We start from the raw sequence: 27,024 nt of genomic DNA, 5'->3' as shown, positions 1-27,024 counted from the left end.
CTCTGTTTTTTAAGTCTTACACAGACCACAAATCACATTTTATGTGCCGGTGGACGATCAAGTTACCTCATACTGTATGTGTTCAAAAACACTGCAAAAGTGGATTTTTCATAATATGGCCCCTTTAAAAAAAGTCTCCTAATTTCCTCACAGAAGTGAATGATTGTAGCACCCTGTTGACGCTATGAATCTGTCAATCTATGTTTGGTAATACAGTATATTTATTAGCCTCCTTCTGCTTCACTGCCATCTACACAAATAACCACGTATTTTGTTGAAAAAATAGATATAAACTAGAATTATTCTTTTCATCTTCTCCTGTTTTCGCCATGTTTCCTTTCACACACGTACACAGTTGTTCTTTAGCTGCCAAAGGACAGAAAAGCCGGTGAATGTTGTGTTACCTTTGGGAGATACCTGAATGTGTGTCTTTAAAGTTGTTTTGGATGTCTTGGTAAAAGATAAAAAAGTAAATACATTTCCATGGACAGAAGCTGGCAGCTGCTCTGCGTGGTTAGTCTGTAGTAAGATGGCCGCCTCAGTGGTGCCATCATGTCCATTCTCCTTTGTCCACACTTTGAGGACTGAACCACTCAATACATTACATATATTTTATATTATTGTGCTTTAGAACCAGTTAGTGTATATTAATGTCATCATTTCATTGTCAGAAGTACTATTATTATTGTTGTTATTTATACCCAGACATAAGCACCCTTTAGTATTAGTATTGGAGTTGTTTACATTAAACATTTAATTTTGATGATTCAATATCATTAATAATCCAATCCACTTTATTTATTGAGCACTTTTCTTGCCAACAAGAGTTAACCAAAGAGCTGCACATGAGATGCAAACAATAAAGTAATAATAATCCATATTTAAAAAAAAATCCAAACAGGGCTAAGAACAATAAAAGACAAAATGTAAAAATTTCATGAGCACATAGCGTCCTACCACCTGCCAATAAGCAGACAATACATCCTAAATGTGCAACGTTAGCAATAAACTGACCAACTGAAACCAAATATATTTGGGTATGAAGTAATGTTGTTGACTGATTCTTGTCCAACTCTTGACATTTTATTGAAAATATTTTAATTTGGCATATTTTGTTTTCAAAATAAAAGTGACTGTCCTCTATGGGTTGAAACGAGGCTATTAAAATCACATTTTGCTATTGGCTGAGAATGGTGGTTAGTGACGTAACGTTTTAGTTTGTTACGTCACCAGAAACCACTCTTGGCCCCGCCCCTCCAATAAAAACTGTTGACTTTGCAATTTGTGGCGTGTAGGGGTGATTAATCAGCACAATTTCCCTATTCAATTCCCATTATTGAAGTCAAACCAATTTTTGATTAATAACGATTGTCAATTCGATTTTTGCTGATTATCGATTTTCTATTTAACGTCAGTCAGCTACTGAATTATTTGACTTCTCTTTTGATTATCACCTCACCACACCTTTAATATTGATGATCCAAATTAGAAGGAATCATCTTGTTTTTAAAACCATTTGAAAAAGATTAAATAGATTTTTGGAAATGTAACAGTTGATTCATAATCCTCAAAAATAAATATGTGATTAATCGCTCTTTTTCACCATCCCTAATGGCGAAAAGGTTGGATTGAGAGAATTGTGAATAGAAAAGTATCGTTAGCTTAATGTCGATTGTACAGTATAGATTGGGCGTGTCCTAACTGTTCCAGAAACCCCGCCCATGAAAAAAGGAATTTTTTTCATGGGCGGGGTTTTGTTACTTGTTAACTGTAAATGAGTGTGTAATGTTGAGCACATCCAGGTTCTTGGTTCTTTCTGCGTTTATGGACGGGAAGGCGATGTTGCTGAGTCGGGGGTTTGTTAGGTTTTAGAATGGACAGAAATTAAAGTTTACTGTTTCAATTTAAAACAGAATGGCTGCCTGTGAATTTTGAAATATTTTTTTAATTTGAAATGTAATTAAAAAAAAGTATTTAATAAAATGCTTGTGGCTAATCAGGGGTTACAGTACACCCCCAAGCCCTGCTTGTTTTTAGTTTTTAACACCCTCATAGTTTCATGTCTTGATTAATGTTAAGTGACTATAGTACCCTGTTTATTATTGTTATTTTTGTGTCCATTATCCCTAATTTAAATATTAAATTAGGGATAATGGGCACAATACAAGACACGTGTCCCATGTGGGCGTGGCCTTCAAACAAAAGCAGCTTCAACAGCTTGAGTTTACAGTGTTAAGGCTCAAACATACTCGGGCGTACACCCACAAAGCTGAGTCCTCGTGGCGTACGCAGGGCCAATTAAATGCAAAGCTCAGATTTTACGACCGTGCGGACTTCTCCACATAGTTGGTTATCGCACAAAACACTGCTTGGCATTGTATCGACCACCATTAAAGGTAACACCGACTTGAATTTTACCGCCTGGTGAAACAGAGCAGGAGAGATAAAACCATAGCTTAGAGGAGAAACTGGGAGATGAGCTACGACCGTACAGACACCTTTAAAACACGTCCCAGGAGAACAAGAGCAACAGAGAAGCGCTAAGAATCATGCGACATGTAGGATTTTAATGGAAACTACTACTAAGCGGCGGCACGCCCAAGTATGTAAGCTCTGAGGAAAGCAGACAGTCCGCGAGTATGTAGTGCGCGGGGTCCGCTCGAGTGTGTTTGAGCCTTTAGGTGTTATCTTCACGTTGGGTTGAAAACCACTCAGCATTCTGCAGATGTTAGCGCTTGTTTCTGCACCCTGGGGCACACAGAATGGGCGGGGCTTATAGTTTGGTGATGTAAAGTCCTCATGGTCCCACTCGGCGTGTCTCAGGCTAAGAACAAGATGGTGACACAACACACTGCCCTTTGCGTTCCCAAAACATTTTCCTTCCCAAAGTAAAAACTCTTCTGTTTTGCTTTTGAAGCCTTTAGGTTAACTTTGAGAACTTTAAAGTGCGTTGGGAAACACAGAGAGCGTCACACGGTGCCGGAAGCAGGAAGCCAAATCGGCCAATCAGCTTAAACGTTACCTCTGAGGATCTTGGCGTCCAGCTATTAGTTGGAAGAGCTTTCTACACACCAAACACAGAGGTGGAGACATGAGAGGATATCACACCACCTGCTGTGAACGTTGGCTTCTCAGCTCTGGGTTAGCGGTTAGCATTAGCCTCACCTGTGTTGCTGTGTCTCTTGGTGAACGGGTTGAGCGTAGCTTTGGCTTTGGACGTCCAGTTGGTGGTGGAACCAAAGGAGCTGGAGGACAGAGACTTGGCCAGGTTGTCCGAGCTCACTTTTTTGGTGTTGTTGGTGGCAGTTTTACTCCAGTCTGCAGGAAGGAAAAACCACATACATGTCATACATTTACCCAAACCTGTTGAGCAAAGTAACGCTAAACAAAATTGTGCTAGCACAATCCATGTGCCCTTTGTTCTTTGGTTATTCAGTTTTAAAACCAATTCAAAAAAACAAATAAACGGTGTGGTTATTTTGTTTTCCTGACTAAAAAAAAACCAAAACAAAAATACAGAAAAATTAAAAAAAATCTGACAAGCAGCGTTTTTATGTTTTACAATTAAATCTTTTTCCGTTTGTGCGATATTTGGATATTTACAGGAAACTAGGACGAGAGCTTCATGTATTAATCTCACCACACAGAGGACCAACAGACACCTCACACTGATGGCAAAGAGACATAATTTGTTTTTGTTAAAGAGTTACTGATGCTAGAAGTTCGAATCTGTGAATATCTGCCAACTTTACCGAACAGTGTTACGGTTCAAATAGGATCCAAATATTCTGGTGACTGACTATCGACTGTGAGGCTGGTGTAAGAAACAATAGATGTTAGAACTTTTACACAGCTTTTGTGAGGGCAGTAAAAATGTTTGGTATTTTTGCATGTTATAATACCACTAGCCACTTATAATACCACTAGCCACTAATGGCAGCCGTCAACACACACAGAAGTTGATGACAAAGAAACGAGGAGCACCAGTAGATTCATTACACCACCTCTGGTTCCTTTATTCACATATCATGTGCATGCTTTACTTAACATCCTTTTTTATTTATTTATTTGTGTATTAATAACGTTTCTATTCACTAGTTCATCAGTAACGTGACTCATGCGTTCCTCCTTTTTTGTCAGGGAGCAAAAGCCCGTCTGTGGGTCCTCTCTGTGTGGTGAGCTTAAAACATGAAACTCTCGTCCTAGTTTCCCTTAAATATCCAAATACCTCATAAACTGTACAAGATTTAATTTTAAAACCAAAAAACGCTGCGTATCACAGATATTACAGATTTTTCTGTATTTCTGTTTAGGTTTTAAATCAGAAAAACAAAATAACCACATTGTTTGTTATTTTGATTTGGTTTTAAAACGGAATAGCCAAAGAACAATGGGTACACAGTTTTAGCACTGTCCACAGTTACATTATGTTTTTTAATTCAGAATGAATTATTCTGTATGAAATTATTCAGAATTAAAGTGTTCTGCTTAGTGTTTACATGGAAATGGTAATTCCAAATTGAGGTTTACATGAAAAACACGTTTTATTTAATTGTGCTTTAGGTCTGTGGGTTGGGAAGGGTTCTGATTGGACGGGGGCAAACGTGACGCATCACATATCCATATCCATAATAATCCTTATTAAATAAATAGTCTCGGCTATAGTCCGGGCAGCCATCTTGAATTATGTCGTCACCAGCATGTCATCGCGACAGGACGAGCATGAGTAGTATGATCGGAACTAGTTTAAAACGGAGTTAAGCGTATACAAGGAATTATTCCATTCAGAATTAAAATTAGAATGAACCAGGGACTTACTTTGGATTTAAGTTCAATTCGGAATGGCCATTTTCTTTCGGAATAATGTGTTTGCAAGGTCAATTTAAAGAGGATATCATTCTTTTTCTGAATTAAAGGTGAATTAAAGCTCTCATGCAAATGTGGCCATTGATTTATCATGTTTTAAGATTAAAAGACAAGCTTTTCTTTCCAGGTTTGAGTCAGTAAAGGTATTATCATAATGTATTAAAAAATGTAACTAAAAACACAGATGGCTGCTGTGTCCTGAGACTGAGTGCAGAGAGAGGACGTCCCATTCTGTCAGAGAAACACTTCATTTCCTTTATTTTTTCATTGAAAAGTCAACGGGGAATGGGAAGTTCATACTTTCATCCAGTGTATTTGTCTTATTTATGCTTCAAGTCTGACAGCTCTGACAGAAATCCCGTGTTGAGACGCAAATACCGCCTTCAGCACAGGGAGGGCGGCCAAATCCAGTTCCTGAGAGACGTGAACGTGGAAAGAAAATAATTCCTTTTTTTCTATTGTGTGATTTAATACACGATCAGGTTGAGCCTCACTCCTGCACGTTGTGTGTAAAGAAGAGCTGAAAGGCAGACGTGGAAAGCTAAGAAATGGCAGAAACACACTTTACCATAACTGTGCCATAGTTCTCCACAAGTTTGGGAACAAGTGTGTAACTGTAATATGTCAGTCAAAGTCTTATGTTTGACCACTAGATGTTGCAATTTGGCTTGAAATAAACGCGTATCAGTTTGCTGTGCCATGCGTAATGCTGTTTTTTGTTTCACTCTTTGGTGCCGTTGGCTGTTATTAAGCAATGCTTTGACCAATCAGAATGATTGACACAGCTTTGCAAAGCCGAGAGATTGTAGAAATGGGTGATATCAAACACTATGGGGGAGTGGCTTTAGCCCTGGCCAATCAGAGCTGGGTAAAAGAGGGACCTATGCACATCATTGGACAAATTTCTCGACTGAGAATTGCTCAGATGTGTGTAATGTTGGTATCTGTTTGACGACACAATTTGGATTTGTTAAAATATGGAGTTTTATGCACATTGGAGCAATATTTGATAAAATACAACAAATGTAAGACAACATTTGTCATCATTGCTGACTTTTTCTGCGGTGTATTTCCTGATCTTATGGCGTTGTTTTGGTACGTAACATACCAACCTGTACATTAGTGTCTTTAGCTTGGCCCGTAGTTTCACTAGGGCTCTTGTTAAAGAGCTGTGTGTTTATTTTGTGACTCACAGCAGTGGAAAAATGCAGAGTTTGCCGAGTATTTGACTTTTCCCTCTTGGATCATAATGGCTTGGTGTGTGTGCTGTGGACTTTTGTTCTGAATGTGGATTGGCTACAGTTTTAGCTGAGTTTCTTAGGATTATGGAGAGGTATAGAATGTGTGACTTGATTCATTCGTTACAACATTTAGACTCGTCAGAGTCACGGAAGCTGGCACTGCCCCCGCCGGCGGGTCTGTTGGGGTTGAAGAGGTTAATATGAAACAGAGCAGAAGGGACATTGTTGAGAAGTTGAATTAGAAAATAGCTGAGCAGAGAGGACGTTGTGGAGAAAAAGGTGAAAAATGTGGAAAAGCAGTATAACATTTCTTTAGATCTTATTCCTGCATAATTCCTGTTGCTATAGCAACCGAACTTCCTCATCACGGGACGTTGTGGAGACATGAAATCAGAGCATTGAAAAAAGTTCCAGTATTAAAAAGAAAGTTCTAAAAAAAAGTGAACATGATGCTGTGGGAGCTCATTAGACACTCATTAGGTAATCAATAGATAATGGTGATAAATGTGTTATAAATGAAGGTGCGTTCACTGACCTGAGTTATCGGACAACCTGAATCTGCCGCAGCAGAAGAATCGTCTCCACTGCTTCTGCACGTTTTCCTTCAGAGCACAATGGAAGATAAATATGAAGAGACCTGAGGAAGATGCACAAAGAAGGAGAATTACCATCATAATCTGTGCATTTTTTGGGGCAAAATTATTCTTCTAGTGCAACCCGTGTGTTTTTCAAAATAAAACCCAGGCTAAAATGAATCCGACAAGAACAACAATAGTATTTTCAGATGTTACAGTGTTTCTACGAGTTAAAACCATATGAGTAAATTTGAGTTGATTTACAGTCGGTGAGTCTGAGTTGAGTGAAATTAAGTAATTTAGTTCAAGTTATTTGTGATTGATTTGAGTTGCTCTGATGATTTAAGTCTGACTACATTTAAATTTGAGTCACTTGATTCCAATCAATTCATGTAGATTCAACTTGATTCAGGTCAGTTGATGCAATTAATTGTTTGTCATTTGATTGAATCCGTGTACCCTTCGTTCTTTGGTTATTGATCTCTGTGTGGTGAGATTAAAACATGAAGCTCTCGTCCATAGTTTCCCCGTAAATATCCAAATATCACACAAACAGAAGATTTCATTCTAAAACAGAAAAACACAGCTTTTCTGGGTTTTTTTAAGTCAGCAAAACACAAACAACCACACTGTTTATTTGTTATTTTGATTTGGTTTTATAATGGAATAACCAAAGAACGAAGGGTACACAGATTTGATTGGAATCAATTTAACTTGATCAACTTGATTTTTGTTGAGACTTTGAATCTTTCAACTTGATTTGGTTAAAGTGATGTGATTCTAATGATGTGATTCAACTCTATTGGAGTCAATTTAACTGGATGTCTGTCCTACAGCTACAGAGTCATTTAATAGTAAAAATGTATTTGGTTTTAGTAGTTTTGAGTCATTTTAAGTAACTCAGTTCAAGTTCAGTCTATTGATATGATTCCTGCTGAATTGAGTCTCTTCTTTCTGTATGAACACTGGTTAATCCTTTTGTTCTTTGGATGGCTGATGGTGTCACCTTGAAGTGAGTTGAAGATGGCAAAAAGGTACATGAAGGGCAGACTGACGGGTCCCCAGGCGAACAGAGCGAAGCCCCAGGTCATTCCCAGCAGGAAGGTGAGGCTGACCACGCTGCGTAGGTTTCTGAGCACCTGCACAACAGCATGATGAGACCCCCGTGATTTAAAGGACTATATGGTTTCAGCCGCGGAGCAGTCGACTCAAACCCTGACGAGCACTGACCTCTTCTCGGATGGTGCGGTTACTGCGTTTCCCGTTGCGTCCGCAGATCTGCAGCATCACTACGATAAACATGGCCACGTTGAGCAGGAACACCAGACAGAAGTAGCCGACACAGGTGACGTAGAAAACAGCCGGCTTCTTGATCCAACAGCTGAAACAGAAGGAGAACACATGACCACTCTGCAGTTTGCACAGGGTTCCAGTTCAGTCCTTTGGTTACTCACAACTCTGACGAGCCCTCGGTCGTCCCTCCTTTGCCGTATTCCTGCAACCCGTAGGAGTTTTTATCCACTGCGACGACGATGCTTACCAGCAGAGCAGGAAGACCTGGGATGGACCAGACTGATTAGAGTCACTCTCTCATTGGTTACTAAACCAGAGGTTCTCTTCACATGAACTGGTCTGAAGTTTACAAAGTGAAAGGAACAACTAAACCAGGAATACCACGCAACCAACTGACCAACCAACCATTTAAACACCCAACTATTTAACCAACCAAACAACCAACCAACCATTTAAACACCCAACTATTTAACCAACCAAACAACCAACCAACCATTTAAACACCCAACTATTTAACCAACCAACCAACCATTTAAACACCCAACTATTTAACCAACCAACCAACCAAACAACCAACCAACCATTTAAACACCCAACTATTTAACCAACCAAACAACCAACCAACCATTTAAACACCCAACTATTTAACCAACCAACCAACTAAACAACCAACCAACCATTTAAACACCCAACTATTTAACCAACCAACCAACCAAACAACCAACCAACCATTTAAACACCCAACTATTTAACCAACCAACCAACCAAACAACCAACCAACCATTTAAAAACCCAACTATTTAACCAACCAACCAACCAACCATTTAACTAATCAATCATTCAACAAACAACTATGCAGCCAACCAAGCATTTAACCAACCAAACAACCAACCAATAATCTAACAAGCCACCATTTAACCAACAATTAAACAACCAACCAACCATTTGACTAACAAATCATTTAAACACCAACCAACCAACCATGCAGCCAACCAACCATTTAGCAATTTAACCATTTAACCAACCATACAACGAACCAACAATTTAACAACCAATCAACTGAACAACCAACCAACCATTTAACTAACCAATTATTTAACAATTAACCAACGAACCAACCAATTATTTAACCACCAACTAACCTATCCTTAACAAACCATTGAAGCAGCCACCCACTCATCCAACTGACCAACCAACTATTCAACCAACCAACCAATAATGGTTTCCCTCTCCATCTCATATGACTCACCCCATCCGACCAAGCAGAACTTGAGGATGTATCGACGAATGTAGGTGTTGAAAACTTTGACCAGCGCAATGTACATGTGGATGGACTCCAAGCCCATCCAGGTGAAGGAGGTCAGCAGGAAGTAGTGCAGCAGGACGGCCACGGACAAACACAGCCAGCGCGTCTCCAGACTGGCCAGCCATCCGTCCAGAAGAAAGACCATGTTGAGGAAGAGCAGGGACGTGCTGAGGTTCATCAGGATCTTTGACGGATAGTCACGCCGCAGTTTTCTGAGCGAAACCAACCACGAAGGAGTTTGGTTTGAGATGATCAAACATACCAGTGCAATAAAACATGCTTGGCACTCACTCAAAGGCGACATAGGTGAGCAGCGTGGCAGCAGAGAAGATGGCGGAGATGCCACAACCGATGTAGGTGATGAAGGTCAGAATCTTGTTGTTCTTGGGGTCGATGTGCGGTGAGACTCCAGAAACGTCCTGCAGTAAACAAAAGCAAAAAGCCTAAACGTTAAAGGTCAAATTAATCACTGCTTTCCTACCAAATTACACCAAAACAAGCATGTGAGGATATGTTCAGTGTCAGATTACAATATCTGCTGAATTATTGTTTTAAAAAATAAATCAAAACAAAAAAATTATAATATTACATTTCCAATTTTGGAAGTAAATTCCATGTTTTCCCTCAGATTCCCACAATCATAAAAAAATAGAGGCCCTAAATAACCCTAAATCTAATCTTAATCAGTAAAATAAATGAAAAATAAAAAGGTAAAGAAATCTGATAATACAAAAAAAATTAGATTGAAATGAAGAAAAAAAAAGTGAAGAAATGTAAAGAACATATGAGGGTGCAAGCAAACATTTACATGTTGAAATTAATTTAAGGTTTGTTTATCTTTTTAAAAAGGTCCAACTTTGAATTCTGTGACCAAAATGTGAATAAAACGTGTGGTCTTTGCTTCAATCTGCTCGTACCATGAGGATGCCGAAGTGTGTGAGGTGGTTACACAGGCAGATGGTTTTATTGTTGGAGGATTCTTCTGAAACTCTGCAGCCTTCGGCGTTCCAGCCTCCAGCGCCACCTGGTGACACAACACGAGTATTACACCAAAGCGGACCATGTGCAACTCAATTAATTAGATTGCCATTAAAAAAAGGAAAGTTTATACATTAAATAGATTGTTTTCTTTTCGCTGACGTATGAGAGAATAAAGCTTTGTAGAGTCTTTGTGCTTTAATGAAGACTCTGCCCCCATTGGAAAATACTCAGAAGGGTTAGAAACTCACCATTCATGCTGAAGTCCCAGAACATACAGACTGGGTTTGGTGAAGGCTGCAGAAAAAACAAAAACTGTGTTAAATGAAGTTCACAGAAATAATCTGTCCCCTATACCTGCTTTGGGATTTGATCAGAACAAGGGAAAGTAAATAAAAAGAGAGAAAAATAAATAAATAATAATAATCTATTTAAATAAAATTGAAAATCAAAAGCAAAAAGTAATTCAAAAAGAAAGAAAAACAAAGAAATAAAAATAGAACATAAATGGAGAACAAAGAAAAGTTAAAAAGCTAGAGATTGTTTGCCACAACATCTAAAAGCCGTCCTGTGCACTACCTGCTCAGAGAGGTGAGCGATCTGGATGACCACCGGCTCCACCAGCTCTCTGATGGACACGTTTCCCACGCTGCTCGCCACCACGTAGCTGTTCAAGGAGCGACCGTCCTGTTCTTTCTAAGACAGAAAAAAAACAACCAACCCGTGAGTCCTCCTGAGCTGGGTTCCTCGAAAACACCTTCAAACCCCCGAGAGCTGACCTGGAAGAGGTTGGTGCTGCTGAAGAACATGAAGTTAATCCTGGACAGAGTCGACCTGTCGGCGCCGCTCAGGGAGTCTGAGGTCAGCAAGGAGGACGGCAGGTGGACCTCGGCCAGAGCACTCGCCTGCTGGGACTCAAAATCTACCTAAGGGTGGACACACAGAGGATGTTGCAGAGGAGTAGATTACAGCATCATTTTCAAAAAATCAGGACAAAAATAGAAATAAAAAAGTAAGTCGCACCTGGATATACTGTAAGTCGCATGCCTGATTTTTAATGTGCTGGTTTGGGTACATTTATGTTCTGTATGTGAATAAGTAGCGTTGCTATGGTCATAGTAAATAGGCCGTGTCCTGGGTGGTGGGTATATGATCTACACGGCGTGGCTTAGAGTTTAGATTCTTGGTCTGACAGCCTGACAGCTGAACGCTTATTTTCCAGCTCAGCTGTCAGGCTTTTTATTTTAATCTCTATTACATCAATATTATTTTTAATAAACACAAAAACACTATATTGTTGTGATATTATTTCAAAAGTGATTGCTGCTAGTAGTGGGACGGGATATTGACGGCGTTGTGTTGCGTTGTGTTGTTCAGCGTTCACAGTCACTGAATATTATTTGCTGATTTTTCTGATTCATCACTTGCTGCTGGTTCACAGAGAACAAATATGATTGATGCTTCAGTCAGGTTTGTGCTCCACGCACGGACCGCCCGGTCTGGTCCGCATACTGTAACGGACTGGGTTCTATGTTCTGGTTATGTTCCACTTGCGTGTATTCAGTGGTTAACTGATGCTGAGATTTCCCATGACCATGAAGGCATCATGGTTACGTGCAGCTTTCTCTGCCAATGTGTGTCTTGGTTTACATGTGTTCTGAGTGTTGATTGGCTGGGAGTCTGGAGAAAGGGCGGGCATCTCTCTCCCCCCTCGTGACCAATCTACCGGCTTCAATACGTTCAATAAAATAATAGTTTATGTCGGATTTGCTTTGGGCTCGGCCCTACAATTTAATTTAATGGGTCAGGCTCGGCTCGGGTCGGGCTTTATGCCCACGGGCCCGGGTCGGGTCGGGCTGGATTTTTTGGGCCAGATCTAAACTCAAGCGTGGCTATATTCGATAGCAGGCAATGCTACTACACTTAAGAAAACAATCACATTTTACTCACTAGGCGGTGCTGCCAGACATAAATATTGACATTTAAGATGCATCATTGTAAAAGTCGCACTTCTAATCTCAAAATGAAAAATGTTGCGACTTATTCTCTGAAAACTATTTCTTATCATTTATCTTCTCATCCGTTCACACATAAAGCCATGTGCTGTAGGTTGCCACATACAGCTGAAGACGCACCTAAATCATCTCCCACATAAAACCACATCGTCTTTTCTCCGTAGAGGTAAAAAAAAAATCCAACCAACCATTTAACAACCAATCAAATGAGCATTTAGCCAACCAACCAAACAACAATTTAATAACCAATCGATCAATTATTCAACCAACCAACCAACCAATAATTAAACAACCAAACAACTATCCAACCAACCAACTATTCAACCGACCCAAATCCAACCAACTATTTAACAACCAACAATGCAGCCAACTGATTATTATTTAGCCAACCAACCAAACGTTCAAGAAAACCAAATGGTGTCCCTCTCCATCCCAGTCCATCGTTGGATGACTCACGCCATCCAACACAGCAGAAAGTATGAAGGCAGTTTTTAGTAACCTACTTGAGTATTTGTGCTACCAATTTCTGACAAATGGAGAATGACTGTGATTTCCCACCTGAGGGTTAGAGGTGTTCGTGGGAATGAATGCGCTGAAGGATGTCCCGTTGAAATCGTTGGCGTCTACGGCCAGAATCCCCAGAGCCAGATTCCTGGAGCTGATGTTGATGGAGGGTTCGTCAAACTCGATCTTCAGCACCAGCTCGTCGACAGTTTTCAGAGCTCTGAGGAAAGAAGGACAGAGGAATAATTGTTTAACCCTATCTCTAGAAAAAACCTTTCTTTAGCAGAAGAACGTGACCAGGAGCAACGTACTTCTCAGACGTTGATGCCAGCGCGCTCTCCGAGCTGGTCATGACGTTAGACAGGATGGTGATGACGGTCTTAGCCAGAGTTTTGTTAATCTTTGCTACGCTCACCAGCTGATTGACCTTCGTCACCACCTTGGACACCTGAGAACAGGTAAACAAGGGGTTAATCGTCGACGCCCGAGCCACGTTCCGCCTACCACCTCCTGACTCTCACCTCTTCAATGGACAGCTCGTCGTTAGTGATGTCGGCGAGCTGCACGGCCACCTCTGCTGCGTTTTCTGCACAGAACAGACGATTGTGGCTGAATTTACGCTACACATAGGCACGTTTTAATCTGCGCGTCTATTGGACGGTACCTGCGGACACCTCGATGGTCTCGATGTCAGTGCAGTTAATGAAGTCTGGAGCTGACCAGTAGGAGGTGTAGTTCTGTCGGTTAATCACACTGGGAAAGAGAGGAAGAGCAGTAAAATAAGGCTTAGTTTGAAATGTCACACTCTGGACTATGAACTACAAACTCAATGAGTATATACTGTAGTAGTATGATTAGGATGAAAAGCGTTCCCACTGAAGTATACTTCCAAGTTTTCCAAGATCTGAAACTGACAACGTCAGAAACCTGAATCACACTGAGGCTAAATATCTCTATTGATTCTCCACCTTTGAAAGTTCTGGAAACATTTTAAGTGAGAAAGTGACCAAGTAGAATATCAACATGTGCTTATTTGATCCATAAAACTCAGGGAAGCACATTTCATGCCGACATTGCAGAGATTTTCTATAGAACTTTTCTCTAGACCTTCCATTGTGCTAATGACAAAACTTCGTGTTAACTTAAAAACAAGAGCCTATTTACAAAGGCGTTTAAAAACAAAGGCTAACAATAAGAGATGCTTTTATTTTGAAAAGGGGATGTTTGATTTTTAGCTTGAAGCCTGTCCCAGGACCATTTTACATTCCGCTCACAGGCGATGATATTTTGTAAACAAACCCATATAAAGAGGTACATCTGTACTGATGTTATGGATGATTGGACGTAGTAAATGCGGCACTTTACAACTGATTCACATTTTACTCACTAGATAGGGCTGTTATCGCAACATAGTCACACCCCAAGCTTTAGGATAAGACTTATATGCCAAAACTTGGGTTTACCATTTCAGTAAATATATATTTTCTTTATTGATCTATAGATTATTATTAGTAGTATCAGATTGGGCTTTTTAACATATTGTAAGATAAGTAGACTTGGCAACAAAGCTTGGGTTTTACCAAGTCCTGGAGGAGGTCTGGTCCTTGTTGGGAAAGCAGGGCAGATACTGAGTGATGGTGGGTCGACTCTCTGGCCAGCGGTAATGAAGAGGATTGTCCTCTGGGCAGTTTTCTGTTGAAGACGAAGATAAAATGATGGCACAGAAAGAATACTTTGAACTCCCTGAAGTGGGTAACAGTAAATATATCCAGAGATCTACGACAGATTCACATTAAAAAACATAGAAAGACGTGTCAGGATTAATCTGACTCTGCCCTACGGTTACTTTCTGAGGCCAATATAACCAGATTGTTCTGTTTCGGGTGAGTCCACCACCCGGGTCCTCACCCTCAACGCGTTTAACCCTCAAGAAATGAACATCAAGGTTTTCCAGTACTGATAAATAAAGATGCTGCACTTATTGTTGGCGATGTTTCCAGGGTTTTGTCAACGGATCATTTTGGAATCCTTACGGTTTCAGAAAAGTCCACAAGGTTAAGGACACGAGTCCTCCAATGACTCCGCCACTCAGGTCCGTTAAATCAGGGGTTCTGAACCTTTTCAGCCCCCGACCCCAAAAATAGACAGCCAGAGACTGGGGACCCCAACTGTAGCTGAAGGTGGTTGAAAACAGACATAAACATGGAAGAACAGTCATGTGGAGACAGGGTCATCTATAAGGAGGAATAAAGGGGAGAGATTTTTGGGGCCCATCCATAAATTATTTCTTCATCTGAATAATATCCACTGTTATCCAGGAAGTTTACTATTATTTGCCAAATAGTATATAGTCATCTTAAAGATCCTTGTTTTAATCAGAAATAAAATGGGTTAACTTAAAAGTGACCAAAATTGGTAGAAAATGAGATTTTAAAAACCACAAAAATTGATTAAATGAGTCAAATTAGAGTGGCCAAAAACAGACGGTAAAAAATGGTAAAAAAAAGGGTTAAAAGTGTCAATGGGTCAACGTATGCGACACTAGGTGAGAAAAGTAGTGGAAATGGTTTAAAAGTGGCGAAATTGTCTTGAAAGTGGAAACAATGTGCAGAAAAGGCATTGAAATTTGACGGAGAAGTGGCAGAAATGGGAGTAATGTAAAAAAAAAATATGGCAAAAAAAAGTGATGAAAATGGGTTAAAATATGACACCTTTGGTGTCGTTAGAAAAAAAGGGTAAAAATAAGCAAAAGGAGGCTGAAATTGTTGAAAAAATATTATTGGTTTCTTGAAAGTACATTATATGGCAAGACCCTCCCAGTGTCTCGCAATCCTAAATGGGGTCCTGACCCCAAGGTTTACATTAAAGGTTAATAAGTGATGACAGGATGTCAGAGTTTAAGGTTAACCTCACCGATTTGTTGGACGTGAAGAGAGGAAACCGGGACCTGCAGGTCAGAGCCGATGAAGCGGACTCTGCTGGACAGCTGAGCCAACACGGCGGGCTCTCCCACGCTTTCATTGGTAATGTAATAATGAACCAGCAACGCCCGACACAGAAAACTACAGGAAAGAAAGTGGAGATTTAACCAGAAAAAGAGTCAAAAACATGTTTCAGGGAGTTGAGAGTGAGAAAAACTAGGTCACCTGGTTGGGTCGTCTCCAGTTTGAACACTGCAGAGGAAGAAGCAGAAAATATCGGTAACTTATTGATAAATAGTGTTTAACAACCACATGACAAGGGATTCATTCATGCTTGGATTGTTAAAGACGAAAGATTAAAGGTGGGTTATTCCATGTTATTTTAACAAATGGCCCACGCACTTTGGTCTCAAAAAAATGACCAACTGTTCCTTAATAATTCAATAAATAGTACATTTTTTTGTATGATCGGATTAATACTTTTTGAGATATGGACAATTTAGTGATTTTCGATTTTCGTGAGTCCTTATTTCTCTTTCATTTTCAGCTTCTAATATCTCAGGAACTACATCATATAGGAAACTGAGATATGGTACAGTAATACAGCTCCATTTACTCTCTCAGAATATATAAAAAGATATGCTATACATCATATCTGCTGGACATGCCAGCTCCTCAAATTTGGAAAAAAGTGAGTGTATGCTTGGGTCTGGAACATGTTTGGTCCTTCAGTAAACATCTTTACATATGCCTCAGCTCCCTGTAATCTGATCGGCTTAGAGCTATGAACATAGACTGTTCAAATCACTAATGATTAGTCACATATATACATTGGTTCTTGGGTGACACACTCTTGAATTCCAAAAAACCCTTTTTTTTTTACCATTTTCATTGGCCCATAACTGCATATGTGAATGTAAGAGAGAAATCTGATCTCTATTTTAATTTATAGTATAAATATTACTCGTCCTTGGGATATAAAACTATTTTTCTTTATGTGACTTCTTCATTTTTATTTTGGACCTCGACCTTGGGTTATTTCACCACTGGCCGATGTAAATTCTTTACATGAAGTAATTGTACCTTGAAACTGTGTCTCATAATATTTTATTGTTTATTAATTCTTCACTTGTAACATAAAAAATAATAAAAAACCACTGTATCAGAAAAATATTTATTTTTTAAAACAATATTAATTATGAGCCAATGAAAATAGTAAGAAAAAAGCATTTTTTCTGATTTCAAGAGCATGTCACCCAAGAACCAATGTATATATGTGACTAATCATTAGTGACGTGAACAGTCTATGTTCATAGCTCTAAGCTGATCAGATTACAGGGAGCTGAGGCATATGTAAAGATGTTTACTGAAGGACCAAACATGTTCCAGACCCAAACACACACAAACCTTTTACCAATTTTGAGGAGCTGGCATGTCCAGCAGATATGATGTATGGGTTCTGGTCATATACTTATAAATAATGGAAAAAGTTGATTTATTTCAGTAATTCCATTAAAAAAGTGAAAGTTGTATATTATGTTCATTCATTACACACAGACTGATATATTTCAAATGTTCCTCTCTTTTAATTTTGATGATTAAAACTGACAAACTAATGAAAATCCCAAAGTATGAACATGAAAAGTATGAGCATGTAAAGCACTCAGTACTTAGTTGAGGCTCCTTTTGCCTGAATTACTGCAGCGATGCAGCGTGGCATGGAGTGGATCAGTCTGTGTCTCTGCTCAGGTGTTATGAGAGCCCAGGTTGCTCTGATAGTGACCTTCAGCTCTTCTGCATTGTTGGGTCTGGTGTCTCACATCTTCCTCTTCACAATACCTCATAGATGTTCTATGGGGTGAAGGCCAGGTGAGTTTGCTGGCCAATCAAGAACAGGGATACCATGGTCCTTAAACCAGGTACTGGTAGCTTTGGCACTGTGTGCAGGTGCCAAGTCCTGTTGGAAAATGAAATCTGCATCTCCATAAAGTTGGTCAGCAGCAGGAAGCATGAAGTGCTCTAAACCTTCCTGGTAGACGGCTGCGTTGACCTTGGACCTAAGGAACCACAGTGGACCAACATCAGCACATGAAATGACACCTCAAACCATCACTGACTGTGGAGACTTTACACTCCACCTCAAACAACGTGGATTCTGTTCCTCTCCTCTCTTCCTCCAGACTCTGGGACCTTGATCTCCAAAGGACATGCTAAATGTACTTTGATCAGAGAACATCACTTTGGACCACTCAGCAGCAGTCCAGTCCTTTTTGTCTTTAGCCCAGATGAGACGCTTCTGACGATGTCAAGCGTGGTTTGACACAAGGAATGTGCTACAGCTGAAACCATGTCTTGCATACGTCTGTACATGGTGGTTCTTGAAGAACTGACTCCAGCTGTAGTCCACTCTTTGTGAATCTCCCCCACATTTTTGAATGGGTTTAGTTTCACAATCCTCTCCAGGGGGCGTGGTTATCACTATTACTTGTACATTTTTCCTTCCTTTCACCTCTCTATTAATGTGTTTTGGACACAGAACTCCGTGAACAGTCAGACTCTTTAGCCAAAACCTTTTGTGTCTTGCCCTCCATACGCAAGGTGTCAATGCTCGTCTTCTGGACAACTGTCAGGTCAGCAGTCTTCTCCATGATTGTGTAGACCTACAGAACTAGACTGGAGACCATTTATAGGCCTTTGCAGGTGTTTTGGGTTAACTAGCTGATTAGAGTGGGGCACCAGGTGTCTTCCCACAATATTCTAATTTTATGAGATACTCATTTTGAGGTTTTCAGTAGTTGTCGGTTATAATCATCAATATTAAAATAAATAAACACTTGAAATATGTCAGTCTGTGTGAGATGAACGTATACATTATACAGGTTTCACTTTTTGAATGGAATTACTGAAATAAATGATATTCTAATTATATAACTAGCACCTGTATAGCCAATCTTGTTGTATATTCTGAGAGGGTAGGTGGAGCTGTATTACTATACCAAAGTTCAGTTTCCTATGTGATGTAGATCTTGAGATATTTGAAGCTGAAAATGGAAGAAAAATGAGGCGCAAAATATGACGAATGCTGTGCCCCCCTCACTAAATTGTCCATATCTTAAAAAGTTTTCATACGATCCAACTAAAAATTTACAGTGAGTCTATTGAATAATAAAGGAACAATTGGAAAAAATTTCAACATTTTTGAGACAGAAATGCGTGGTTCATTTGTGAAGTGGCCTGGATAATATCGACGCCTTACATACATTATGCATCATTCATTTCTACGGCGTGAAAAGTGCAAATTTCGTTAGATCGAAGTGCGTGGGAAGTCCTGAAAATGGGTTGAAATGACGTGGAACGACCTATAGGTCAAATCATGTTCACACCTGATGTTTTCCATGTAGACCGCGTGAGTCCAGTTCTGGAACGTCTGATTCAGCTGAAAACAACAAACAAATCAAAGTCAAACCGGGTGTTCTCATTGAGTTTTATCTATCTATATAAATATATATATATATATATTTTTTTACCCAGAGTGCAACAGCCTCCTGCACATCCTCCTGCACCAGTGTGGATCTCCCATCACGCGCCACCAAAGAAACGCGATAGAACAAACTTTCTGCAGGAGAAAGAGAAGAAACATTATCAGTTCAGCCGCAGACGATTCAGAAGAAGAAGAAGAAGAAGAAGAAGAAGAAGAAGAAGAAGAAGAAGAAGAAGAAGAAGAAGAAGAAGAAGAAGAGGTAGTGCTTTCTGAAGACGCCGGTGCCAAATAGCAGGAGACGGATAATCTAATCATACATGAAAGAAATCCAATTTCACAGTCGAAGAGCGTAACGGAGGAGGTGATGGAGGACTGTGATGATCACTGTGCTTCCAACTGGACAAAAATAAACAGAGACCAAGAATCGGTCTTTAACTTTTTTTAATTTATTTTTATTAATGTTGATTAACAGGATCTGCGCCTTATTTTGAAAGGGAACATGTTTTAATCAACTTCATTCATTAATGACAATAAATAATTCAAAGATACAGTATATACTGTAGTTTCTTAACAAGTCTTAAATCTTGACAATAATCATAAAAAGTTAAAAATGAATAATGATTGATAATAATTGGGTCACTAAAGAACACTTTCTATTTATAATATATTATTAATATTACCTCGATCTATTTTCCTTCCTTCTTTCATCTCCTCTCTTACTTTTTAATCATTTATCTTCTATGTGTAATATTTGTCTGAATATTACACTTGTTTTTTTTATTCATTTTTACTTCCATTCACTTTACTAGTTTATTCACTGACTTTATAACAGTAGTTTATTCTTCACCAGTAACCAGATCACATATTTTCTTACCTGAAAATTTTACTTCTAAATTTTTTCACTCTTCTTTTCTCTTTATTTCTTCTTTTCCCTTATTTATTAATTCATTTATTTATCTTTAATGTTTACATGTAATCATGAACTAATAATATATATATTTCACAGCAATATTATGCCATCTGTTGAAAAACAATTATTTTTACGTTCAAATGAAAATATAATTTCTTTTTGGGTTTTTTCATCTATTTACTTTACTAGTTTAGTTATTTTATTCTTACCCACTGACTTTATTATTTATCATTATCTATTTCTATAAAATCTCTTTATATTTTCGCATTTCAATCACAGCAAATCTATTTTTAGATCCAAGAGGGAAAATAAAATGTACAAATTAACTAACCAAGGCAGCACAGATTAATCTCATGTGCAGCTTTAGAATTTTCATCACTAATGAGCATCTTTCTCATTACTCAAAGATGCCTGTGACGTGGTCATCCTGCTATGTGTGACATCAGCCACTAGGGGTCACTGTAGCATCTACGTTCAACACCAAAACGTTGCACATCTGGTGGAGTCCCTGCAGGCTGATGTAGAGCAGCAAACTGTGGGTCTCCACCAGGAAAAGGTTGAGACGATACTACAGGAAAGAGAGAAAAGATTCTCTAAAGGAGAGAAGAAAGTCTCAGCCTAAAACCGTCCCGCTCTGCATTTTAACCTCCGCAGCAGTGACGTGACGTCAGGAGGGGCCGAGAGAGAACAAACTGATATCTTAATAATTGTCAATTTTTCAGTGAACACTAAAGAAAACTACACATTAATAGTGTTTTTTCACTCGTATATCTAATTGAAATGCAGCCCTCTGGGCTTCTATGCTAAGGATTTATCCCCACAACCTGGACCCAAATAATCATGGAAGTGGAAAATATGTCACACCGGGTCCAGGTCTCTTGCCTAAGTGAAAGAAATAGAATGTATACGACATAGGCGGAGTTTGAGATTCTTGCCAGGGGGGCATAAGAAAAAATATATAGAACGTCTTGAGATTTGCACCAACCACAATGTGTGAGACATATACAAAAATGTAAAAATGATTAGTAACATAAATGATACTGATGTTGTACATTTATGATAATCTTTCTGCTTCATTGTTGCTGCAGTACCATAACATGAACTGCGGGGTGCAGTGTCGCTTCACCATTTACGTTGTGAAGAAGAATTGCACAACAGAAGAAGAACCAACCTCAAAAGTTTGGGACCATTTCACTGAAAACTTCTACTACACCCCTGAGGTAGAACTAACATCTGTGACATGGAACTAACAGAAATATGTTCAGAGCAGCAGAAAACTGTTTCATTAAAAAAAAAATCTCAATAACATTTCAACATGGTTTCAGTGTCACATGACTCCAGCGCCAAAAAACAACAACAATTTAAATCATATATATTTTGTATAGTCACTGTATATTATGTACGGTACATTATATTAAGAATTGTAATTTTTTGGATGAATTTGGGAAAACTAATGAAAACTTTTAAGCAGTAGGGGGGGCAATGCTCCCCCTGCACACTCCGCATATGGTATACGGCTCTCCTTGTGAGCTGATAGCTACTGAGTTGTCTTTATATATTCGTAAATCTGTTTCCAAAAACAGCTGTGAACCTAACCACACGTCACTGCTCAACATAAATCAAATGTCGACTAAGAAACAACCAAACCCAACCACCTGGGAGACATTCAGGGGCACATTCAGTCTTAAAATGTGAACCTGAGCTTTAACAACAAATCCTTTGTGTGTGAAGAAAGCTCCCACAAGTCACAAGGACAAAAAAAAAAAAAAAACACTTTAAAACGGTATGTCAAAGGACAATTTTATTTTGAAAGGTAAAGGAATCATCTTTCTACGTGTGCAGAAAGCTGTGTTAAGTCCCTTCAGAATATCGTGACCAAATATTAATGCAAATGTAAAGTAAATTTGCAACTTTTGGGGGGGTTTCATTTCATATGTCGCTAATGACGTACCCCAAAGATATAAATGGGAAAAGTGACGTAATTTGGTTGGCTAAAGGACTGGAAGGTTGTTGATCTCTGTAGATCACTGACCAAAATATCCAGGTGAGCTATTAAAGGATAAACAGGCTCACAATAGATGCTAACTCACGTTGGTTCTTTAACCTCAATCATAGTCTAACATGTCAGATTATCTTTGAGACGGTGCTTTTTTTTTGTTTATTTTTAAAGAGACCATGTTAGGATGTAATTTACATAAATGCTGTTGTTGTTACCAACTATTGCTTAACCGCTCCATAAAATCTATGAAATTTTGGAGATAATCAACTGTGAATTAGCAGATTCTTGGTCGCAATCATTACGCAAAATATCAGCGAGGTTCTGGAGGGACTATCCATCAAAGCCAAAATATTGGCATGACTTCCACTTTAAGACTGAATGAAAGCTTTTGATCAATAAAAATGTATTTGTACTGTAAACTTTCTATTACTACGGTTGGTTACTGTGTGACATACTGTTCCCCGACGACAGTCCACACAGACAGGTATAATTAAAGCCTTGTTTACATTGGCACAGCCGAGCCGCGGCGACAGAAGTCGGGTGCAGTGCCGCCGTTTTTGGGCCACTGAGGCTTCCAATCACTGATGGATTTGTTGTGGTAAAGAGGCGAGAGTGTCCATTAAAGGGTGGCGTTGTCCCCTGTTTGTCTCTGAAGGTGGTGGACTGGTTCCTGCCTAGATTCGACACACTTGGAATTGAGATGGTTGAATTGGACTTTGTCAAGTCGTCCGCTGGTGAGGAAGAACTTTGAGCTTGTTTGGAATTTGTCGCATAAAAGACTTGAGCAGGATTTTTATTAGTAGAAGAACTGGTGGGAAATGTGGAGGTTTGGGGGCTTGGAGTAACATCAGCAGCAGAAGGCAGTAGAGGTTTGGGACTATTCGGACCACCAAGCGAATCAGGATCAGATGAAACATCCAGAGGTTTGGTGCCATCTGAATCCTCCCCTGAGTTGAGTTCACCAACAATGTGCATTTTCGGGATAACATCTGCAGGATCAAACACCTCAGAGGGAAGGGAAAGTCTCCAGACAGTCGACGTGTTGTTTTCCGACAAACTGGACTTTAAATCATCGTCTGGGATTGAGGTTTCGCCTGTAACAAGGATCATTTTCGAATGTACCGCCTGGTCAACATCAAGTAAAGGGAGCTTGTCCTGGGCAGAAATTACTGAAGTGGGCTGAGTGGGTGACGGGAAGCTAATCCCTGTGTCCGTCACAAGACCGAAAGGAGGAACAGGAAGCGTAAGGCTAAAGAGATGAGAAGGAATCAGATTTGAAAGGACGGGTCTTTGCAGCCACTCTTCCTTCTGTGGGATCCACCCTCGTTTGGGCTCCCTGAAACTCTCCAGCATCACAGAAGTGCTAGAGTGAACCATCTGAGTTGAGCCTGAAGTATACTCAAGATGGTCCAAGGGATAAGGTAACTGTGATATCATGGAGTGGGAATGACCAGAAGAGATGACATCAGATGATAGTGAATGAGATGCAAGGTGAAAGCTGTCAACAAAAAGGGGGCTGGAATAAGAAAGAGAATCTTTATGAGTAACAATCGAAGGGCTCAAAGTAAAAAAAGAGATGGGTGAAGATGAGGAGGAAGAAAGCTTAGCCTCTGAATGCTTGTCTAAAGGAGATAAGAACTGACTCCCTGCCATATTAGATGTAGGTGGTATAAAACCCAAAGCCACAGAGGATTTCCTCTCCATCTCCTCTAAGCCTCCTCTAGGGTCCCCAAACACAACTTCTGATGAACCTGGCTGAGTTTGGAATGACTGGTTTCCCTTCATGTCTGTTAAAGAGTTGGATGCATAATTTGAGGTTGTTTTGGAAAGTACTTGGAGATCTTCAGTGAGAAGTACATCTTCTAAATCTGGCTTATCAGGTTCAGGCAGTTCTTTGGAAAGACTTAAAGACTCCAAAGCTGGCGTGGGCTCAAAAGCACTGTGTTGGTTTAATAATAAGTCTGCTCCTGAGAAACTTTGGTCTGAGGATAGTTGGATGACGGAGGAATTTAGAACAGACTCAGTGACGGGTAGAAGAGTGGAAGGGAAAACGCGAAGGGATGAAGGAAAAGACAAAACACTGAGAGTTGAAGAGTCACGTGGCCAAGAAGACTGCATTAGGTGGGAGGAAAGTGATGGTTGAAGGTTTGTTTCTTGGAGTTCCACAAAGGCTTCTAAAGATGACTGTTCCTTTGCCACGTGTCCATCGCTGCAGATTTGAGCCTTTTGATGACTCATAGAAAACAAACCGACAGACGTTTGAGGTCTCAGATTTTCCTGCAACAGTTCCAGACGAAGTGATTCAAAGCTGCTCTGTGGATCCTCTGAGTGTTCGTGGAGACACGACCGATTCAGTCCACCTTCTTCCACAGAAGTAACGACTTTGGTTCTGTTGACAGCAGCGTCCTCTGGTGAGTTCGCAAAGGCCCCGAACCTGGATGAAGACTCATTGATTTGTGTCTCATGAGACCAGTTACCTAAAGGAACCCCAACAGGTTTGTTCTTCCTGCTGCCGAGCACAGAAGACAATAAGTGTGACGAAGAGGATCCCAGACCCGCTGAAGACTGAGCTGAGGTAGTGCTACCAGGTTGGGGACGAGATGAAGAGTCTGGGAGGAGGTGAAGAAGATTATGAACCAGATGTGATGTGTTCTTAGATCCAGGTGTGTGTCTGGTGAGTGTTGTAGATTCCGTTAGAGATGGTGGAACAGCAGGCTTTGTCATATAAACCTCATAACGAGGTGTTGGTCTTCTGGTGGCCGGACGTCTTCGTCTCTTGATGAGAGGAGTCGAGATGAACCCTAGATTGGTCCTGAGGACACGCCGGGTTTGGGGTCTTTGGTAGAAAACTGGAGGTTGAGGGAACGGAGAGTCTGGTGGGGAAAAGGGACCGTGGCGAACTGGAAGTACGATCCGTCCTGGAAGTCTCACAGAGGACTTGTACATTACAGGTTCCTCAGCGACGGTTTGGGGATCTGTAAGCCTGATTGGTTTCCTCCGATTGGAAAGAGAATCAGAAGATCCAGCAGCAAGACCACCCTGATATCTCCTTATGTGTCGATGCGGCAGCTTTGTGGTTGGACGTTCTGTCTGTGAAGCTGTGAGTGCAGGACGAGGAACAGAAGGTCTGGATGAAGATTTTGGCGTCATCTCTTCTGCTGTCACTAGCACACGGCAAAAGCAGATGCCATCACAGATAGCAAACACAAAATAATCAAGCAAAGACGTTAAAATCACTTTGAAACGGTAAAAACAATCATTACTTCTCAAACTTTGATCAAACTGATGTTAGTAGAAGGAAGTAGACCTCGATCAACAACAGACCAGCAGAAGGAGTAAGGCTTATCTATTTGTCATTATTACATTTGAAGTAAAACTAAATGAGACAGGGAAAAAAGATCAAATTAAATAAAATAAAGTAATATAAAATGAAAAATAATGAGCTGAAAAAACACCTGTTGAAATTAAAAGGAACTATAGAATGAATATGAAATATTCATAAAAACTCTAATTTCAAATTAAAATAATTAACTAAAATAAAATAAAATGAATGAGAATTAAAAAAATAATTATAAATAAAAAAAAATTGAAATACGGAAAAGAAAATAAGTCAAATATGGTAAAAAATATAATTAAATTAAATAATTCAAAAATGGCAGATGTTGAAACTTGTCATTGAGACAGTAGCAGCGTTAACTACCCCAGCATAAAGAGGATAAAATGAACAGTTCCAACAGAAACAAAATCAATGGCGTCTCTTACCCCAGCAGGAGTCAGAAGCCCTGCCCATGTTAGTCTCTGATTGGTTAGTAACTACGAGCAGAGCAGAAGGATGATTGGCTCTTTGAAACGTACGAGAGGAAGAAGCGACTGAAGGAACTAAAAGAAGAAAGAAAACCAAACAAAGAACTCAGAGAAAGTCAAACACACCCTAATCAGCTCACCTCCAGTTACTTTAAACCAGGGGTTCTCAACCCTGGGGCCAGGACCTTTTTTGAACAATTCGAGCCCATTTTTGCTTATTTTTACCTTTTTTCTGCAACTACAGCAAACGTGCCATATTTTAACCTATTTATCACTTTTTCATGCCATTTCTTTGCTCCTTTTAATGAATTTTTACTACATTACTCCCATTTATGTTAATTCTCCATCAAATTGCAATTGCTTTTCTGCCCATTTTTTTCCAAGACATTTTCAGCACTTATAAACTTATAAACGCTTTCCACCACTTTTCCACCTAATGTCACATATGTTGACCCATTATTGTCAATTTGTCATGACCATTATTTGCCAGTTTAAACTAAGTGTCCCTACTTTTTTAAATTACATTACCCCAACCCCTATTTTTGCCACTCTTAAGCCAATATTGTCACTTTGAAACCTTTTTACTACTTTTTCGGTCTGCTTTTACCAAAATAGCAACTTTTAACCAATTTCTGAGGTTTTTAAAATCCCATTTCACCACCTTTTCCACCATTTTTGGTCACTTTTAACTGACTTTATTTCTGATTTAAACAATGATTTTAATCTTTAAGATGACTATATACTATGGCCAAAATAATAATAAATGTTCTGGATAACAGTGGATATTATTCAGATGAATAAATAAATGTGGTTATCACAGGTTCATAGAACAATGGACCATCATTTTACTGACTTTATGGATGGACCCCAAAAATCTCTCCCCTTTATTCCCCCTTATAGATGGTCCTGTCTCCACATGACTGTTCTTCAATGTTCATGTCTGTGTTCAACCATCTTCAGCTACAATGGGGGTCCCTGGGGCCTTTATTTTTGGGGTCGTGGCCTAAAAAAGGTTGAGAACCACTGTTTTAAAAGTGGATATTAAAGTCCTTATGTCATCATTTTTGTCATCATATTTTGAGTTAGAAACAGACGTTCAATCATGGCTAAAGTTAAAGCAAATAATGAACT

The 27,024-nt window shown here is 39.5% G+C and overlaps 1 protein-coding gene across 9 annotated transcripts in view; it reads right to left on the bottom strand.

Annotated features, from left to right (window-relative positions):
* Positions 1–27,024, bottom strand: part of adgrg6 (adhesion G protein-coupled receptor G6) — an 85,971-nt gene that overhangs the window by 8,983 nt on the left and 49,964 nt on the right. For 4 of the 9 annotated variants that reach the window (XM_028440526.1, XM_028440527.1, XM_028440530.1 and 1 more), the window contains 22 exons: positions 25,852–25,968; positions 22,545–25,253; positions 19,227–19,315; positions 19,083–19,135; positions 15,925–15,951; positions 15,692–15,840; positions 14,359–14,470; positions 13,443–13,531; positions 13,300–13,364; positions 13,090–13,226; positions 12,833–12,998; positions 11,039–11,185; positions 10,839–10,955; positions 10,511–10,556; positions 10,199–10,305; positions 9,573–9,700; positions 9,225–9,493; positions 8,137–8,239; positions 7,913–8,063; positions 7,689–7,821; positions 6,643–6,744; positions 3,166–3,318 (listed from right to left, as the gene is read on the bottom strand). In XM_028440526.1, the coding sequence (XP_028296327.1) occupies positions 3,166–3,318; positions 6,643–6,744; positions 7,689–7,821; positions 7,913–8,063; positions 8,137–8,239; positions 9,225–9,493; positions 9,573–9,700; positions 10,199–10,305; positions 10,511–10,556; positions 10,839–10,955; positions 11,039–11,185; positions 12,833–12,998; positions 13,090–13,226; positions 13,300–13,364; positions 13,443–13,531; positions 14,359–14,470; positions 15,692–15,840; positions 15,925–15,951; positions 19,083–19,135; positions 19,227–19,315; positions 22,545–25,253; positions 25,852–25,968 (5,169 nt within the window). Of the gene's footprint in view, positions 1–3,022; positions 3,065–3,165; positions 3,319–6,642; positions 6,745–7,688; positions 7,822–7,912; positions 8,064–8,136; positions 8,240–9,224; positions 9,494–9,572; positions 9,701–10,198; positions 10,306–10,510; positions 10,557–10,838; positions 10,956–11,038; positions 11,186–12,832; positions 12,999–13,089; positions 13,227–13,299; positions 13,365–13,442; positions 13,532–14,358; positions 14,471–15,691; positions 15,841–15,924; positions 15,952–19,082; positions 19,136–19,226; positions 19,316–22,544; positions 25,254–25,851; positions 25,969–27,024 lie in introns of all 9 variants that reach the window. The other 5 variants (XM_028440533.1, XM_028440534.1, XM_028440529.1 and 2 more) reach the window with 4 other exon arrangements.

Source organism: Gouania willdenowi, assembly GCF_900634775.1.
Source record: "Gouania willdenowi chromosome 24 unlocalized genomic scaffold, fGouWil2.1 scaffold_320_arrow_ctg1, whole genome shotgun sequence".
NCBI classification, from domain to species: Eukaryota; Metazoa; Chordata; class Actinopteri; order Blenniiformes; family Gobiesocidae; genus Gouania; species Gouania willdenowi.
This window is presented reverse-complemented; position numbering and strand designations above follow the sequence as displayed.